General features: G+C 42.3%; 1 protein-coding gene across 1 annotated transcript in view; it reads right to left on the bottom strand.

Annotated features, from left to right (window-relative positions):
* ydjc (YdjC chitooligosaccharide deacetylase homolog) overlaps positions 1-19947 on the bottom strand; it is a 30734-nt gene that overhangs the window by 7159 nt on the left and 3628 nt on the right. Inside the window, exon 2 of the mRNA XM_037680774.1 lies at positions 10930-11107. Coding sequence (XP_037536702.1) covers positions 10930-11107 — 178 coding nt within the window. The remainder of the gene's footprint in view (positions 1-10929; positions 11108-19947) is intronic.

The raw sequence follows: 19947 nt of genomic DNA on the forward strand, positions 1-19947 counted from the left end.
CATTTATTACAACCCAGCTGGACTACTGTAACTCGCTTTATGTTGGGGTTAGTCAGGCTTCACTTTCACGTCTCCAGCTCGTACAAAATGCTGCAGCTCGGCTACTAAAAGGAACTCGCAGGTTTGAGCACATTACTCTGGTTCTGTCCTCTTTTCACTGGCTTCCTGTACGTGTCAGAGTTGATTTTAAAATTCTCCTGCTGACATTCAAGTGCATTAATGGCCTTGCACCATCATACCTCTCTGACCTTCTTCATCCTTATGCTCCTTCTCGGGCTTTGAGATCATCAGACCAGCTGCTTTTGGCCGTACCAAAAACCAGGCTGAAGCTCAGAGAAGATCGAGCGTTTTCAGTCGTGGGCCCTAAACTTTGGAACAATCTGCCCATCAACATTCGACAGGCCACCTCAGTCTCTGCTTTTAAATCTCTCCTAAAAACACATCTGTACTCATTGACATTTAACACAGGGTGATTGGATTTAGATCTAGTTTTTCAATGATGCTGATTCTGTTTATGCTTTTGTTATTATTCCTATTTAACACAAGGTCATCAGATCTGATTTAGTATTTCATTGTTTCTGACTGAGTTTATGCTTTTTGTTATTATTTCCTTGACTTTTGACACAACGTGATCTGATTTAGTATTTCGTTGTTTCTAATTATGTTTTCGGTTTTATATTTTTATTCCATGTGCTGTAAATATATCTTGCTACTTTTTATTTGATGATGTGATATTTTTGTTAAGCACTTTGGTAACAGTTTCTGTTTTAAATGAGCTCTATAAATAAATCTGACTTGACTGACTTGACCCCTACTGTTCTCACTTTATTTGCTCCCACTGGGGTCCATTCTGAGGAAACCTGGTCTTTCATGCCATTGTTATGCTGATGACTGCCAGATCTACCTACCTGTGAAACCAGCAAGTGTTTGCTCCATTCACCCGCTGTTAAAATGTCTGGATGACATTGAGGCTTGGATGGCTTCAAATTTCTTAAGTTTTAACGATGAGAAGACTGAAGTCATTATCTTTAACCCTAGCTCAACTGCCGCCACTGATCCTGTCAACCTGGACTCTCTTCAGCCATATCTGAAGCAGTCTGGTAAAAATCTCGGGATGTTTTAGACTCTGATTTCAAGTTTGACAAAAAAATCAACTCTGTTCTGCAGAAAATCTTCTTCCAACTCAGACAGGTAGCTAAGCTCAAGCCAGTGTTGTCCAGACCCAACCTTGAGAAACTAGTCCACACCTTTGTCACGACCCGATTGGACTATTGCAATGCACTCTATGCTGGGATCAGCCAAGCCTCCATTTCACGTCTTCAGCTTGTCCAGAATGCTGCTGCTCGACTTTTAACCGAAACTCGTAGGTCTGAACATATTACACCAGTTCTGTCCTCCCTTCACTGGCTCTCTGTTCGTACGAGGATAGTCTTTAAAATTCTTCTGTTGACCTTCAAGTGCTTAAATGGCCTCGCACACCTTTACCTCTCTGAGCTTCTGGAACCTTACGTTCCCTCTCGGGCCCTGCGATCATCTGATCAGTTGCTTTTGGCTGTTCCAAAAACAAGACTGAAGCTCCCAGGAGATCGGGCTTTTTCAGTCATGGGCCCCTGTATTGTGAAATTCTTTATCAAAAGGGCTCGTGAAACGGTCGGCACAGATATTCAGACAAATAGGAAAAATAAAACACAGAAGGCTGTCACTGCTAGGAGTAAATTAGTGTCCTTTATTATCCTGCCACAGAAAACAACCGAGCGAAAAACATACATGTACACTCGTACACTCTTAACACACAGATTGATATGAAATAACTTCTCACCGTGACACTGGCCGGGAAGCCGTTTTCGACCCAGGTAAAGAAGAAATCACATCAAAATTGCGGATGGCACCAGCGCGCTCTGGTCCACACGAGACTTCCAACCCTCTGTTGTCTGATACATTTCTTATAAAGGCTCCCCTGATCGCGTGAGAGCAGATCAAAGCAAGTTTTGATGGTTGCCAGGAGAACAGATTTAATTAAATCTGTTTTTCCTTCATCAAAGCAATCTGTGCAACAGAGCGATTTCATATAAACATGTCCTTCAAAACCTGGGTCACTGTAACCTGAAGATGGGGCCCCAATCTTCTGGTTAGAGCATCCCCCGGAGGACTTTAATTACTCCAAAACACATCTGCAGCACAGGAATGACTGAATAAGCAGATAAGCTGCATCAAAAGTGAGTATAAGTGTGTTTAAATAAGTATAATATAGGTCTAGATTGGCATAAAAGCATTAAAATAATAATTTCTATATCAGCCCCAAACTCTGGAACAACCTGCCCCCCCAACATCAGGCAGGCCACCTCCCTTCCTCACTTCAAATCTCTGCTAAAATCCCATTTGTTCTCTCAGGCATTTCACATAGTGTAAATTGATCCAGTGTTTTTTTTTTTTTATCTGTGACCCTATGTTTTAAATGCTTTTTATTAATTCTGCAATTATTATTAGTGTATTGTTTTTTTCTCTCTTTAATTTTACTCTCATTGATTGTTGTTGTTGTTAAGCACTTTGATAACATGTTCTGTTTTAAATGTGCTTGATAAATAAAGTTGACTTTACTAGAGGAGGACAGAGAGACAAAAGAAAAGCGAGGTGGGGGCCACAGGACAATCACAAACTTTGTTGTTAAAGTTTGCTGCTTTTTCTACAGTGGAGGCTGCATGGTGGAGGTAAGTAAACTGTAAAGGATGTTGTTGACCAGTTAAACTTTTATCTCTCTGCCTAGATAATGTTTTTTGATCAATAAGAACACAACCATGTTATTGTTGATGTTTTGTGTTCTAATGGCAGTGAATCCAGTGACCTGCTGGTGGAATGAGGGACAATATATCAGTGCTATCAAACTGACAACCAGGTATCTGTGTGTGCAACAAGCATCATCCACACCCTCAGAGTGAACAATTTCTACTGCTGGAGACACCATCAGCCAGGAGTGGGCTTGTTTGTGTCCAGAGAAAACAGACATGTTGATGTTTCTTAAGAAAAACTGTGAAGTGAAAAGGCCCTCAGTGTGTAGCAGTGAGCATTAGACACTGACGTGTCACTGGTTTGAAACTGGTCTTTTGAACTGGAAATTATTTGTTTATTTTTATTTAAGGAAACTGCTTGGAATAGAAATACCAAAGTTAAAAAATAAAACTCAAGATTTGTACTGTAATGTGTAACGTAATTTTATTCTTGTTAGAATTAATATTAATTACAAAACTGGTACAGAAAAAAGAACTGTCCAGGAACCAACACCAAAGTGAAGGTACTGACACCGGTACAGATTTTTTTTTAGAAAGGTACCCAGCCCTACTCCTGTCACAACAGAGGAGGGAATCCCTGACGTCACTGCTTCAAGTCAGGGTTCACAGGTCGGTGACAGCACTGACAGTCATGCGTCTGCTAGGAATGATGTACCATACCATACCATACCATACCATACCATACCATACCATACCATACCATACCATACCATACCATACCACTTTATTTATAAAGCACTTAAAACAGCAACAAGGCCAACCAAAGTGCTGTACAGACAAAACAACAGGTAACACACAAAGCAAAATACAAAATGAGGTAAATCAGAATATAGACAAAAAACGATGCAGATAATGACGACAAACCAGTGTGGAGCATACAGGATCAAAACACATATAATCTTGTGTTGAAAGCTATTGAATAGTAGTGAGTTTTTAAACGGGACTTGAAAACCGAGAGGGAGGGGGCCTGTCTGACAAGCAGAGGTAACTCGTTCCAGAGTCTTGGTCCGGCTACAGAGAAGGTCCTGTCACCTCTGCGCTTAAGACGAGTTCCTGGAATTGTGAGGAGCAACTGGTCCGCTGACCTCAGGGAGCGTGGTGGGACATACAGTTGTAGCAAATCAGAGAGATATGGGGGGGGGGGGGGGGTGACACTGTTCAGTGATTTGTAGACATACATGAGTATTTTGAACTGGATTCGAAAGTGAACCGGTAACCAGTGCAGTGAGGCCAAAACTGGTGTAATGTGCTCTCTTTTGCCTGTACTGGTTAAAAATGGAGCTGCTGCATTCTGGACCAGTTGTAGTCGTGCAATGGAGGTCTGACTGATACCAAACAGGAGTGAATTGCAGTAATCAAGCCTAGATGTAATGAATGCATGTATTACTTTCTCCAGGTTCTTTTTGGACAATATGGGCTTCAGTTTAGACAGCCGCCTCAGTTGGAAGAAACATGATTTAACGATCATGTTTACATGATTGTTAAGTTTCAGGGAAGGGTCCATTATCACGCCCAGATTAGTGACTCTTTGTTTTTCTGACAGGGTTAGAGCGGAAAGGTCGATGCAGTGGTTTGTGATCGTGTTGTTGGGAGGGAACAACATGACTTCAGACTTCTTTTCATTGAAACTTAAGAAGTTTAAAGCCATCCAGTCCCTGATGTCAGCCAGGCAGTTGAGCAGCGGTTGAATAGAGCATGTACCATTGTGTCTTAGGGGGAAGTAAATTTGACAGTCATCGGCATAGAAGTGGAAGGGCATGTTGTGTTTCCGGAAAATAGCACCAAGCAGCAGCAGATATAAAGAGAATAGGAGGGGATCCAGTATGGACCCCTGCAGAACCCCCCATTTAAGCTCTGCCTCTGCGGAACTAAAATCCTTGATGGAGACACAAAAGGATCTGTCAGTGAGGTAAGATCTGAACCAATTGAGGGCTGATCCTGTGACGCTCACCCACTGCTCCAACCTAGCAACGAGGATCTCATGGTCGATGGTGTCAAAGGCGGCTGTAAGGTCCAACAGGAAAAGCAGCACAGAATCACCGGTATCTGTGAATCTGAAGATGTCGTTAAAGACCTTCAGCAGGGCAGTTTCAGTGCTGTGGAGAGGTTTAAAGCCAGATTGGAAAAGCTCTAAGATGGCGTGATCCTCCAGGAAGCACTTCAACTGGGACTCGACTATTTTCTCCAGTACTTTAGAAACAAATGGGAGTTTGGAGACAGGTAGGAAGTTGGAAACAACTGAGGGGTCAAGGTTTGTTTTTTCATGAGAGGCTGGACAGCAGCATGTTAAAAGGCTTTTGGCACCACGCCAGTGGATAAACTACTGTTTATTATGGCAAGAATGGACGGACCTAGAGTAGGAAAAACCTCCTTTAGTAGTCGGGGGGGACCACATCAAAGGCGGAACCAGAAGGTTTCAAGCTGCACATGACCTGCTCTAGAGAAGATAGAGTGATGGGTTCAAAATGGTCAAAAGGAGCTACAGATTGAGGTCGGATGGATGGGTCATGAGTTGGAGGGGAAATGAGAGCCCTGGTGGTCACAATTTTTTCTACAAAGAAATGTAGGAAGTTGTCGCACAGCTCAGTCGAGGCTTCCAGAGGTGATGGTTCAGTGAGGTGGAGAACAGAGTTTAGGGTGGAGAAGAGGACACGTGGGTTGTGAGAGTTTGAGGTAATTATATCAGAGAAGAATTTTGATTTAGCAGCTTTTACTGTTTTCTGATAACAGCGTCAACTCTCTTTAAGTATCTGGAAAGAGACCTGCAGCCTGTCTTTCCTCCACTTTCGTTCCGCCCTCCTACATTGCTGCCTAGCGGCCTTGGTAACGTCACTCAGCCAAGGTTCTGCTCTGAGTTTTGATTTTTTGGTTTTAACAGGTGCAACATGATCCATAGTCTTTAAGCAGACAGAGCTGAACTGGGATGTCAGCTCCTCAGTGGTGGTGAGAAACACTGGGGGGCTGAATGATCATTTCAGAGTTATAAACATCTGTGAAACATGCGGCAGTGAAGTGGTTAATGGTCCGAGTGCGACGTGCAGGAATGCACGACTTAGGAGTTAGATGGGGGAGGGTGAACTCAAACCGGACTGGCATGTGGTCTGAAAAAACATTATCACCAATAACAAGATTATTAACAGCCATATCATGAGTTAAAACAAGGTCCAGTGTATGTCCACGCTCTTGGGTGGGACCGTTTACATGCTGAGTTAAATTAAATGAGTCCAATAAATCTAAAAAGTCCTTAACCAAGGGCTTCTCAGGACAGCACACGTGCAAATTAAAGTCACCAATAATGAAAAGATGCTCATATTTTGGTGTGATTTCAGCCAAGAAGTCAGAAAACTCATTTATGAAATCCTTAGACCGAGGTGGACGGTAGACGAGTGCAAATAACGTCGGAGGTGAATGTCCGAGTTCAAAGACGCTCAGCTCAAAGCTGGCGCGGGAAACTGGGATGGGCAGTTGTTTACAGTCAAAAGTTGATTTGAATATTGTTAATAATCCACCACCGCGCCGGCCTGATGGCCGCGGGGCGTTAAAACACAGACTGTTCGGTGGCAGTAATTCCGTCAAGGCGCTGGACTCACCCGGAAACATCCAAGTCTCTGTGATGCACAGAAAGTCCAGATCGTGCTCTTGAAAGTAGTCCCTGAGGATAAAAGTTTTGTTGGTAACAGATCTTGCGTTGACCAAACACATCCGGAAATTGTCCAAAGTGGAGCCAGCAGCGGAGGAGTTAGCGCGCGCTAATGGCCGCAGGTTTTCAATAACAGCCCCTCCAGGTCGCTCCGGGCTGCGCAATGGCTGACAACTCCCGCTGGTTACCTGGTCCGGGCACGCGGGAAGCTGGAGACCATGACCACCAGCTGAAGAGTAAGATGCAGCGCGCAGAGCTTTCAGCTTCACCAGCTGACCAGCACGTTTTCCCTGGCATCTGAAGCAAGATCTCCGGGCAGGGAGGTGAGGAGCGCAGCGGAGGTAAGCTGGCACGTCTGCCAGCAGGGGGGAGGAGGGGGAGGGGTCCAGAGGTACGCTGATAATGGTCAAAATAAGTGACTTCAGTGACAGAAAAATGAAGATCCAAAAGTTGTTGTCTGTCATACGCCAGCAGAAAGTTGATGTCACAGATGTGAAATGCAAAAAACAAAAATAATCCGAACACCATCAGCAGAGGTGGATTGCAAGCCATGTACACGGGTGCCATCTTACCGGAAGTCAGCGGCTCATGTTGTCATTCCGCTATGTTTACTCCACATGAGGAAACTACAGAGATAGTTCAATCACCAGCACCTCAACCCCTCTCACCACAAGTTCGGAATGACTTCCTGGTCGGTAGGGGCAGACCTGAGGCACCGGGAAAACCCCCAGACCCTGATGGAAGGGGTTCCCCTGGTCAAAGTGACGTCATTCGTTTCCGTGTTCACAGATGCGTCCCTCTCTGGATGGGGGTGGGTGGGATGTGTCTGTCACAGACAGTGGGAGGGAGATGGCCACCCCACACGTCTCTCCACATAAACGAGGTGGAACTTCTTACCATGGGGAAAGTGATCAGACACTTTGCCCCACTACTCCGGGGTCATCACATTATGGTCCACACGGACAACAGAACCGCAGCAGCTTACATAAAGAGCAAAGGGGAAGTTCACTTGGCTCAGCTTCTGGACGTGGCCAGAGAGCTACTCTGTTAGATGCACACACATCTACGTTCCATCAGAGCAGTTTACATCCCAGGCGTGCTAAACAGAAGAGCAGATATTATGTCCAGCAGGGGGCCAGGGACAAAGATTGGAGCCACAATCCGGACCTAATCCTCCAGATCTGGAGCAAGTTCCGGAAAGCGGACGTGGATCTGATGGCCACCTGAGAAAACACCCACTGCAAACTATTTTTCTCTCGAAACCTGCAGAATGCACCACTGCTGGGGGTGAACGCATTTGTGCACAAACTATGACCTCAGATGTTGCTTTATGCTTTACGTTACTTCCACAATGGGACTTAGCACTCGTATTTGTGTAGTAGAACATATGCATGATATATTCATAAATTAAACGGATTCTTTCATTTTTCTGGACTGTATAATAACGTGCATCTGAATTTAATAAAATGTGGACGTGAGACGTTAATTATCTTTGACTCACCAACGACAGTGGGTCATTTATTAACAGAATCAAGTTTAACACATCACACATTTACATTAATTGGCAAAAATTGAAAATAACGACAGCTTATTAATCAGTTTACAGGAAGTAAACAATGCAGCGATTGTTCTCACTTCCAGTAATACAACAGATTATTAACCACACGGCGGTGATTGAAAAACTTTGCTTCAGACATTTCTAAAAATATCTGTAATGATTTTTAGCAGATAGAAGAATTTTAAAGATGGAAAGATGAAGTTTAAGTTGAGAGAGATGTGTGAGGGAATTTGTCTGTTTTAACCAGAACAACACGCTCCTTTGGACCAGCTTGTCCCAACGGTACACTTTGGTTGAAGATCGACTTTTTACCTTTCTGAAGATATGTCAATTCCGGCGTAAAGTTCCACTTCGAGCCACTTTTCAGCGTCTCCGTAAGAACAGCTAAACCTCGGGAGTCGTGAGGTCATCCAGGACAGAAGTTTCATAATTCCCAGATCTTCTCTCGTTCAGTTTGATCTTCTTTCAGCAGCATCCTGAATTCCAGCCTTCATGAACTCTGGAACTGCTGAGTTTCAGAACTGCAGAACTTCTTCATCTACTCCCAAACGACTGGAGCTGCAAACTCTCCACCCGACTCCAACTGGAGGTGGAACCTCTTGCAGAACTCTCCATCATCAGCTGACTCTTCTCTTTCTACAACTCTAACTAAAAAGCTACTGCTAGGTTGGACTAGGAAGTACCAACATTTAAAGGGCTCTATTTCCGGTTCATTTGGGAGTTTCTGATTGGTCGATGGACCAAAACAGAGGTGTGTTTTGTGATGTAAGGTGTTATGAAAAGTCAAGGAAAAAGATTAAGATTGTTTAAGAACAGACAGAAGATTGTTATGAAGAATTCAGACTTCGTGGAGTCACTTCTCCAGTATCTTGCTGTAAAAGTTAAACATGACATTTCTTTTCAGTAAACTTGCAGTTGACCGAAACTTGAACTTTGACCAACTTACACACTTGCTCACTGAAGACAGAAAATCAGACAATGCATCATTAACCTGATTTCTTCTTTGAATGAGGATTAAATCGTTATTACTGTTTCACAGTTGATTTAAAAATGAGTAGTTCACTTCAACATGTAAACATTGTTTGAACTAACACAATTTGATTATCAAAACATTTGTAAAATGGTAATGATAATAGAAAGTAGTCTTCTTTTACTTGATTAATTCAAGAAAGAAAGTCTCAGGATGGGTCAACCTGTATTTCTGGATTCAAATCAATGAAATTACAGCTTCTGTCCCATATGGTCCTTAGGTCAAGGTTTTGACATCAGGCCTAGTTCACTACATTTGTGCACTGTCTAAAGCAGTGGTCCCCAACCACCGGGCCGCCGACCAGTACCGGGCCGTGGGTCAATTTATACCAGGCCGCACAGGAAAAAAAAAACAAAAAAAACACTTATTTTGAGAAATCACCGGATTCTCTCCACCACATCTGTCAATGACTCACTCTGTTTTTTTAGCCCTTCTGAGACACACTGTTTTGAGTCTCTCTCTTGTCCTGGAGCTGTGGCCTGCTGTCAGTGGTCCCAGCCACCTCAGGTAATTTTTGTTACCTTTGTGTATGTTTTTGTAGTGTTTTCGCCTGGTAGCCCCGTTTTTGCTCCTTCTTTTGTAGTAGAGTTTTTTGTAGTTTTTGTAGTACTGGTGCCCAGTAGCGTCAACAGCCCTGTATAGGGTTGGCCCGCTGTGGTACCTTTTGTTCTGTGTGGCCGGCCCACCAGGTCCATCTTTAAGTTGCTACTTTGGGTTTTTGGGTTTTGTAGGTGGACATGGGAATTGGGGATTCCTAATCATTTTTTTACAGGAAGCAGCAGCTTTATTTAATAAATTGAATGTTTGAACCTCCTTATTTGTGTCCTGTGTCCTCCTTAATATGTTATGTTCATGGTGGACGTAACAATTCATTTCAGACATCAGTCACAAGGTCAACTGTCATCTTTTCAGCGCTTGTCTCACTGGCTATGCAAAACTGTTTCTCTAGCCTATTCGGCAGCTGGTCTTCCTGATGGACCCAGGGCTCAGGTGTGTGTGCGTGTTAAACAGAAGAACGTGCCACTTTAAAGGTTTGATTAGGCTATATCCTTCAGTCAGTAATGTCCTTTAGGCTGAAAAAAAAATAAACAACAGTTATCAATAAAATAAAATCAACACCTTTGTGCCTTACATAATGTTTGTCATAAAAAGCTTCAACAATCATGAAGCATAACCTGCAGATCATAAGATATGCCTAACATTTTGCTAATTCTGTTTGTAGAGTTGTAGGTTGTTTTGTTGCTGATAGAACAGTTATTTGAGGCAGCTGTCTATTTGTAATTTGCTCGAGCATGAAAAAGGGGGCGAACTGGATAGACCATAAGGAGTGACTAGACTGAGAAAGACTATCAACTACATCACACGTGTGACTTCTGACTTTCGAGGAGGACCAGAGAAAGTGTGAACCCTTAAAATTATGCTTCTGATACATTTGGATGACTCATATTAATTGACTCATATTTAATATGCAAATCTACACTGAAGCTGCCAAAGTCCAAGAAACATTTCACAATTATGGTTCCAACAACATCATGACAAAAATCAGAGGTAACTTCAGTGTTTCCCCTAGTTAACTTGCCGTGGTGGGGTGCTCATCTCATCCATGATTTTTGTTGACGAGGGGACGGACACATGTCTGAGTGCAGCAGTTTTTGAGTAGGGGCAGGGGGTGTTCAGCTTGAAGGAAGAGGCAATGTGAGTGCTGCCTTTAGCTTTTTAGCTAGAGAGCCTGTATTTTGCGCCGCTAGCTTAGTGCTATGTCAGTGCTGGGCGGGGAGGTGGGGGGGGGGCAAGTTCGGTTTGGTAGGCGGGGTGCTCAGTTCTGTTGATGGGGAGGGGCACCCCGCTTGTATAATGGTAGGGAAAACATTGAACAAAGAAAGACGTAGAAAACCAGACACACATTAAAACATACCTGATTCCATAGCGTTGGAAGACAGGGATGGAATCCAGAGCATCTTTTTCCACCTGCATGTAAAAACTTTGGAGGTGTTCTGGTAGCCACGGGCAGTTCTGTAAACCTGGTTCCACTGGAACACGAGTGTATGGGATCCTTAGATCTGACAGGACATGTGCAAACACCTCACGAATATCTGGATAATAAACACACAATGCAACAAAAATCACCAGTGTTCTCTCAAAATCCCTTCCATGTGATCAAAACATCAAGTACTTTGTATTAGGGATGCACCGATCCACATTTTTTTATTTCGGCCGATACTGATACCTTTCCGATATCATCATCAGTATTGATTTGATATGAGGCTGTAATAATCTCCTGTCAAGTACAATTTGTACAAATCTATACATGCATGTCCAAAAAGGCAACTTGAGGTAAGTTTTATTAATGTTGGATAAGTTTTAAAGTTAGAATTAAATTCTGCTAACACAAAACATGTTTCTTTTTAAACGATTTTGTTTAAAATATCCTGATGCATGCTCAATAATCCAGGTAGAAAAATCTTTTGTTTAAAGTTATTTTATTTTTTTAACAAGGGGCAGATATAAGAATTTTTTTCTTCGTTCTGCACTCTTTTCATTCAATGTTTTTTTTCTTTTTGATGGTTTTGTTTTTGTTTCTTTTAAATGAACGATCCAAAAAAGTTAAATCTGGTCCTCTGGACATTCAAAAAAACTAAACAAAGCAAAACAACAAAAAAATGTAGAAACGACTTCCTCAGTCTGAGGTGCTGTATTCAGCTCAGTCTCTTTAGGGGCCGTTTACACGGCACATATTTTGAGAGCATCCGCAGCTTCCTCTCTGCGGTTCTGCTGATCATCTACACGACAACAGTGGCCCCCCCTCTTTGAATCCGGAGGTTTCTGAACCCACCTTCAAGAGTGGAGGTTTTTCTCTGACACCCCCCCCCCCCCCCCCCCCGCTGATAATGTAAACATCTCCCACTGAGGCTTTGTGTTAAACCACATGCGCACACGCGGACAGGCGCTATATTTCTATCAACATGGCGGCGGATACACTGCTTTCAGAACCTGGACTGATGGAATATATTTTTAATCTCGTAGTTAATCTACATCAGATTCCAGGTGCTGTGACCGACATCTGTGTTGGAAGAGACACAGTCTGATCCAGTTCTGATGTCGCTGTTTATAGAACGAGGCACACGTACAGGTCGCGCTGCACTATAACATCTAAATGTGCTAAATAATAAGTTTAACAATAACAAACAGTATTTATGTTAGTGTGAGATATAATGAAGCTCTGAGCTAAATGAAGCTATCTGGACATTATGTAATTCAAATTTAAAATGATGCTAAACATATTGCTGAACACTAAAGTTGAAAATGAAGACATCAGGTTTAATGTTTCTCCTCTGTACTCGAAGGCTGCCTCCTTGTGGTGTGACGTTGCACGTTCGTGGTGAGACGTAATGTGTCACTTCCTGTTTGTTTGTTGGTAGCTCGAGTGAATTGTTTGTTCGAGTCATCTCTTGTTTTCTGGATTTATCTGTCTTTTGCACAGTTTTTCATTCTAGTTCACAAACACACTTAGTACAGTTGTTTTTCTACTGTTGGATAGTGCTTAACACACCTCTTCTCTTTCAACACTTCTCGTTTTTTATTGGTGTATTTGGCTCTGCTAGCTCCTGCTAGCGTTAGCTTAGCATGGCTGCTGCTTCTCTCCCTGCTTCCTCTGTATTCTCTTGCTCCGTGTGTCAGATGTTTAGTTATTCCTCTGCCTCCTTTAGTGGTAATGATACATGAAACAAATGTAGTCTTATGGTAGCTTTGGAAGAGAGGCTGTCTGAACTGGAAGCTCGGCTCCGTGCTGTAGAAAATCCAGTAACTAGCCAGGTGCCCTTAGACAGCGCGGAACCACAGAGGCTAGCTCCCGTTAGCTGTCCTCCAGCAGACCCCGAGTAGCCGGGACCCCAGGCCGGCTGGGTGACGGTCCGGAGCAAGCGTAGTGCTAAGCCTAAGCCCCCAGTTCACCACGTTTCTAATAGATTTTCCTCGCTCAGTGACACACCCGCTGAGAAACAGACCCTAGTTATTGGCAGCTCCATACTCCGAAACGTGGCTTTAGGGACTCCAGTGGCCATAGTCAAATGCATTCTGGGGGCCAGAGCGGGCGACATAGAATCTTATCTGAAACTGCTGACTAAGGCTAAGGCTAAATACAGTAAGATTGTTGTTCACGTCGGCAGTAATGACACCCGGTTACGCTAATCGGAGGTCACTAAAATTAATGTTGCTTCAGTGTGTGACTTTGCTAAAACCATGTCGAACTCTGTAGTTTTCTCCAGCCCCCTCCCCAACCTGACCAGCGATGACATGTTTAGCCGTATGTCGTCGTTTAACCGATGAATGTCCAGGTGGTGTTCTGACAACGACGTGGGCTACATAGATAACTGGAGTTCTTTCTGGGGAAAACCTGGTCTGATGCGGAGAGATGGCATCCATCCCACTTTGGACGGAGCCGCTCTTCTTTCTAGAAATATGGCTGATTTTGTTTATCCCCCAAATTATTGACAACCCAGGGTCCAGTCCAGGAAGCAGAGTTGTAGTCCTCCACCTCTCTGCTGCTTCTCCTCTGTTACCCACCCACACCCACATTGAAACAGTGTCAACTCGCCCACGGCTCAAATTACATAAACCAAAAATCAGCTCTAAAAATATAAACCATAAAAATCTGCTTAAAATAAACACAGTTACTTTACCAGAGCAAAATCATAAAATCATTAAATGTGGATTATTGAACATCAGATCTCTTTCCTGTAAATCCCTGTTAGTTAATGAACTGATAACTGATCATCATATTGATTTATTGTGTCTGACAGAAACTTGGCTACAACAGGAGGATTTTGTTGGTATAAATGAATCCACTCCTGTTAATTATTTAAATTTTCATGTTCCTAGAACAACTGGCCGAGGTGGAGGAGCAGCTTCTATTTTTCAGTCAGGATTATTGATTAATGCCAAACCAGTTATTAGTTATGATTCTTTTGAATCGCTGCCCCTCAGTCTTTCTCATCCAAAATGGAAATCAGAAAAGCCACTTTTACTAGTTGTTATATATCGTCCACCAGGCGCTTACTCTCAGTTTTTGTCTGAATTCTCAGAATTATTAACTGACTTATTATTAAATACTGATAAAATCATCATAATGGGTGATTTCAATATTCATGTAGATGTTGAAAGTGATAGTTTAAGCATATCCTTTAATAATTTAATAGACTCATTTGGTTTTACCCAAAACGTCCACACATCTACTCATTCTTATCATCACACTCTTGATTTAGTTCTGACCTATGGTATAGAGATTAAGGACTTGGTAATAGTTCCTCAAAATCCTGTTCTGTCCGACCATTTTTTAATAACTTTGAGTTTACATTAAATGACTACACAGTCACTGAGAGTAAATTTCATCTCAGCAGGTGCTTATCAGAAAATGCTGTAACCAAATTGAAACAATCTCTTCCATCAATGTTTTCCTCTGTCTTGCAGAGTAATGCATCAGAGAACAGAGACTTAGATCATCTAGTTGATCATCTTACAACTTCAATGCAAACTTCACTTGATAAAATTGATCCACTGAAAAATAAAGTAATCAATCAGAGGAAACTGGCTCCATGGTTCAATTCTGAGTTACGTACTTTAAAGCAGCATCTAGAAACCAGGAGAGAAAATGGCGCTCTACTAATGTTGAAGAATTTTATTTAACTTGGAAAGATAGTCTGCTAACATATAAAAAAGCTCTCCATAAAGCTAGAACTTTATATTACTCATCTTTAATAGAGGAGAATAAAAATAACCCTAGGTTTCTGTTTAGTACTATTGCTAGACTAATTAAAAGTCCCATTTCTGTTGAACCATGTATCCCTACAACTATAAGTAGTGATGACTTCATGAGATTCTTTATAAATAAAATTATTTCAATTAGAGAGAAAATTCAAACCATCCTTCCTTCTACTATCTCTAGTCCCCTGTGAAATGAGGCAACTTTAAGAATTTCACTAGAGCCTGATTTATGTTTGGACAGTTTTTGTCCTGTTGAGCTCTGAATTGTCAAAAATAATAACCTCATCCAAAGCATCCACATGCCTGCTAGATCCCATCTACATGCCTGCTAGATCCCATCCACATGCCTGCTAGATCCCATCCCAACCAGACTGTTTAAAGAGGTATTTCCACTAATTAATGTCCACATTTTGGATCTACTTAATTTGTCTTTAATGGATGGTTATGTACCACAGAGCTTTAAGGTTGCTGTAATTAAACCTTTACTTAAGAAGTCTGACCTTGATTTAGAAATTCTGGCCAATTATAGATCTATATCTAATCTAACTTTCATCTCAAAAATTCTAGAGAAAATAGTTGCAGGTCAGTTGCGTGAACATCTACAAAGAAATAATCTGAAGAGTTTCAGTCAGGGTTTAGAGCTCATCATAGCACAGAAACAGCACTAGTAAAAGTCACTAATGATATTCTCATGGCCTCAGACAATGGACTTGTGTCTATACTGGTCCTGTTAGACCTCAGTGCTGCATTTGATACAGTTGATCACAATATTTTACTACAGAGGCTTGAATATGATGTTGGGATTACAGGAACGGCTCTAAAGTGGTTTAAATCATATATATCTGATAAGAGTCCAGTTTGTAAATGTAAATAATAAATCTTCTTCATATACCAAAGTTAGTCATGGAGTTCCTCAGGGCTCAGTGCTTGGGCCAATACTCTTTACTTTATATATGCTTCCATTAGGTAAAGTTATTAAACAGCATGGGATAAATTTCAATTGTTATGCTGATGATACACAGTTTTATTTGTCCAATAAACCCAATCAGCTACTTAGACTACAAGCATGTCTTAAAGACATAAAAACCTGGATGACCCTTAATTTTCTCCAGTTGAACAGACAAGACTGAGGTTTTGGTTTTTGGACCTGAGCACCTTAGGAATGAATGTTTCAGTCTTTCTCCCTCCTTAGATGGCATTAATCTGTCCTCCAGCTCTAATGTTAAAAATCTTGGTGTTATTTTTGATCAGGACATGTCTTTTATCCCCCACATTAAAAACGTTACTAGAACTGCCTTCTTCCATCTGAGTAATATCACTAAAATTAGAAACATCTTATCTAAAAATTATGCAGAAAAACTGGTCCATGCATTTGTCACGTCTAGACTGGACTATTGCAATGGTTTATTTTGTGGATGTCCAAATACTTCCTTAAAACGTCTTCAGTTGATCCAAAATGCTGCTGCCAGAGTCTTAACTGGAGTTACTGGGAGAGATCATATCTCTCCAGTTTTAGTTTCTCTCCATTGGCTCCCTGTAAAATCCAGAATAGATTTCAAAATCTTACTTCTAACATACAAAGCTCTCAACAACCTGGCTCCATTTTATATTACAGATCTTATTGTTCCATATTTTCCAAACAGAGCACTTCGCTCTCAGACTGCAGGTTTACTTGTGGTTCCTAGAATTTACAAAAACAGAATGGGAGGCAGATCTTTCAGTTATCAGGCTCCTCTCTTGTGGAACCAACTGCCAATCTCTGTCCGTGAGTCTGACACTTTATCCAGTTTTAAAACTAGGCTTAAGACTTACCTTTGTGCTAAATCCTATAGTTAGGGTCAGCTTGGGTTTCCTGAGCTATCCCTTAATTATGCTGCTATGGGCTTAGACTGCTGGAGGACAAACTGACCACAATTTTCACTCTACTACTGTCTTTACTTACTCTGCTCAACCTGTTTTGTATTTGTAATTATTTTTTCTATCCTTAACATGTGGGGTTTTTTTTGTCTTTCAGATACACCTGGACCTATATCTGGACCTGGACCTATATCTGGACCTGGACCTATATCTGGACCTACCATTCTGTGTTTGTCTGTCTCTCCTTCCTGTCCTCTCAACCAGCCGGTCAAAGCAGACGGTCTCTTGTCCTGAGCCTGGTTCTGCTGGAGGTTTCTTCCTTTTAAAAGGGAGTTTTTCTTTCCACTGTCTCCACTGTGCTTGCTCAGTATGGGAGACCACAACGAAGCCAAGATTCATCTTGTCTGTTGGATTCTTAGATAAAGAACTTTACTAATTGGCTTTTATGTGAATGTTTCTGTAAAGTGCCCTGCGACAACTTTGTTGAGATTTGGCGCTATATAAATAAACTGAATTGAATTGAAATTTATTTATTCAACATCACAAACTGTATGTCACACAAACACTGATAATTAAACTGAACCCACTATTAAAACATGTTAACTGAACTTGAATGGATTGAATAAAATAAATGAGGGGAATTTTAAATAAATAGTTCATCCAACATCTCTCTCTTCGACGTCCTCCTGCCCTGCACCTGGGCGGAGCCTCGTTCAGAACCGGTCCGCCTGTTGGGAGACAGCTCCTTCTTCTTCTTTCAGGAAAAATAAAAACTCAGTTGGTTGTTTTGTAACCGAAGTAAACACAAGCTAACATTATTAAGAACATTGATTTACCTGCTGTAAAACAGCTACTGATGATCACGGAGTAAAGCCCGACATTGACTCGGTTCTGGTCCACTCAGCGACCGGTGTGGAGCTGTTAGATGAAGTGGTCCCGCTTGGCGTCAAATCTGTCGACTCTTATCCAAAAGGTCCAAAATTCACAGCGCCATTTAATGACCCGGCATGGTAACTACAGCGGATTCGGGAGGGCAGGGGGGAATCCTCCGGATGCATGTAAACCCAAAATGCGACCGTGTCAACGCAAATCTTTTCCTCTAATTAACATACAAAAAAAACTACGTTTCCCCCCATCGTGTCCGTGTAAATAGGGCCTAAATAGCACCTTCTCAGAGTGGATCAACCAGTTTGATGCTGACAACCAAAACCAGCTGCTCACATGGTCAAGAAGGACCATCAGCCTAACAATGGATCATTAGCACACTGATGGCTGTTTACTATTCACAGAGGGCTGAGTGATACTAGCAATCACAGCATTGTAAGAGGAGGACAGTTGAACATGGAGGCCTCTACCCCTGTTTAATGATGAACGATTTCTTTTCACAAATATGGCCTCCTTTACTCCTCTCTCAAACCATCGTTCCTCTCTGTCCAGGATGTGCACATCTTCATCCCTGAAAGAGTGACCGCTGGCCTGGAGATGAGTGTAGACCGCAGAGTCCTGGCCTGATGATGTTGATCTTCTGTGCTGGGCCATCCTTTTGGCCAGTGGCTGTTTAGTTTCCCCGATGTAAGACTGATCACAGCCCTCCTGACACTGAACAGCATACACAACATTACTCTGTTTGTGCCGGGGGACAGGATCTTTGGGATGAACCAGTCTTTGCGGTAATGTATTTTGGGGTTTAAAAGCCACTGGGACGTTATGTTTAGAAAATAAACGTCTCAGTTTCTCTGATACTCCCTCAACATACGGAATGACCACTGGTCTGGGTCTGGGTTCCTCCTTTTCACAAGATGGCTGACTGGAGTCCTGTTTGGGTTTCTTCTCTGCTTTCAGGAAGGCCCAGTTAGGATATCCACATTGCTCTAGAGCCTGTCTTGTGTGGGATTTCTCCTTCTGCCTGGCTCCTGAGTTAGTGGGGACGCTGTCTGCTCTGTGGTACAGAGTCCTGATGACTCATAATTTGTGCTCCAAAGGGTGCCACACTTCCGCAAGTGATGGACTGTACAGATCAGGCACGCTTAGCACAGCATGTCAAGTCCAAGACTCAACAACAAAACAAGTTTAACTTAGTAATAACTCATCAACACCATCACAATTCCAATAACAACACATTCAGTGGAAGACAACACTTCAGTAGACAGTTACATGCCAGGGAGACAGAAAAGTGGGTGAAGAATTTATCTGACAGACAGCTCACCCAGCTGGAGACAGAGATTCTTGCCAGGGGACTGAACTTTGCAGATGCACCAAGTAGAATTCCTCTGGTGGAGATGATCACAGCCACTGAGTAAATGGTAAATGGACTGTACTTGTATAGCGCCTGTCTATCTTATTTCAAGCTACTCAAAGCGCTTTACACTACAATCTGTGTCCTCATTTACCCATTCATACAGCACTTTACTAGATCTCTACAAAGCTAATTGAACAAATCATTCTAAAGAGACTAATCAGTGCTTTATCACATTCATACACTGATGGGACACACATCGGAAGCTATGAGGGGTTCAGTGTCTTGCCCAGGGACACTTCGACATGTGACTGCTGGTAGATTCAAACCCCCAACTCTCGTATTGGAGGACGACTGCTCTAACCACTCAGCCACAGCCGCTCAGCCATCTGCAACAACAAAATTAGAGGGTGAATCAGAATAACTCAGAATCAAAGTTTCAGCCTGCCTCAGCAATGCCAAACCACCACCTTCCAACATCAGTAGAGAGGAGAAGGATGCACTCACCACTCTTAGCAAGGACAAAAACATCATCATTCTCCCAGCAGACAAAGGAAGGTGCACAGTGATGTTGAACCAGAAAGACTATCATGAGAAAGTTATGACACTCCTTAGTGACTTAACCACTTATGAACCTCTGAAAAGAGATCCAGGAAGTAGTTACAAGAAGAAGTTAATAGATTGCCTGAAAAATTTGGAGCAGGACAACGCTATTGACCGTATTCTGTACCACAGACTGTACCCAGGGGAGGCCGCATCTAGTCTGTATGATTTACCTAAAATCCACAAACAAGGTGTACCTTTAAGACCTATTGTTAGCATGATTAACTCTGTCACTTACAATGTTTCCAAATATCTGGCGTCTGTACTCATCCCTTTAGTTGGCAGCTCAGAACACCACATACAGAACACCATGGACTTTGTAAATAAGGTGAGGGATGTCATCATGGAGACTGATGAAACAATGGTCTCTTTTGATGTCACATCACTCTTTACGTGCATTCCTGTTGATGATGCAGTAGAGGTGGTCAGTTTAAAATTAAAATCAGACACCACTCTGAGCAGCAGGACCACACTTTC

The sequence above is a fragment of the Nematolebias whitei genome, chromosome 8 (genome assembly GCF_014905685.2).
Source record: "Nematolebias whitei isolate Nwh7 chromosome 8, NemWhi1, whole genome shotgun sequence".
NCBI classification, from domain to species: Eukaryota; Metazoa; Chordata; class Actinopteri; order Cyprinodontiformes; family Rivulidae; genus Nematolebias; species Nematolebias whitei.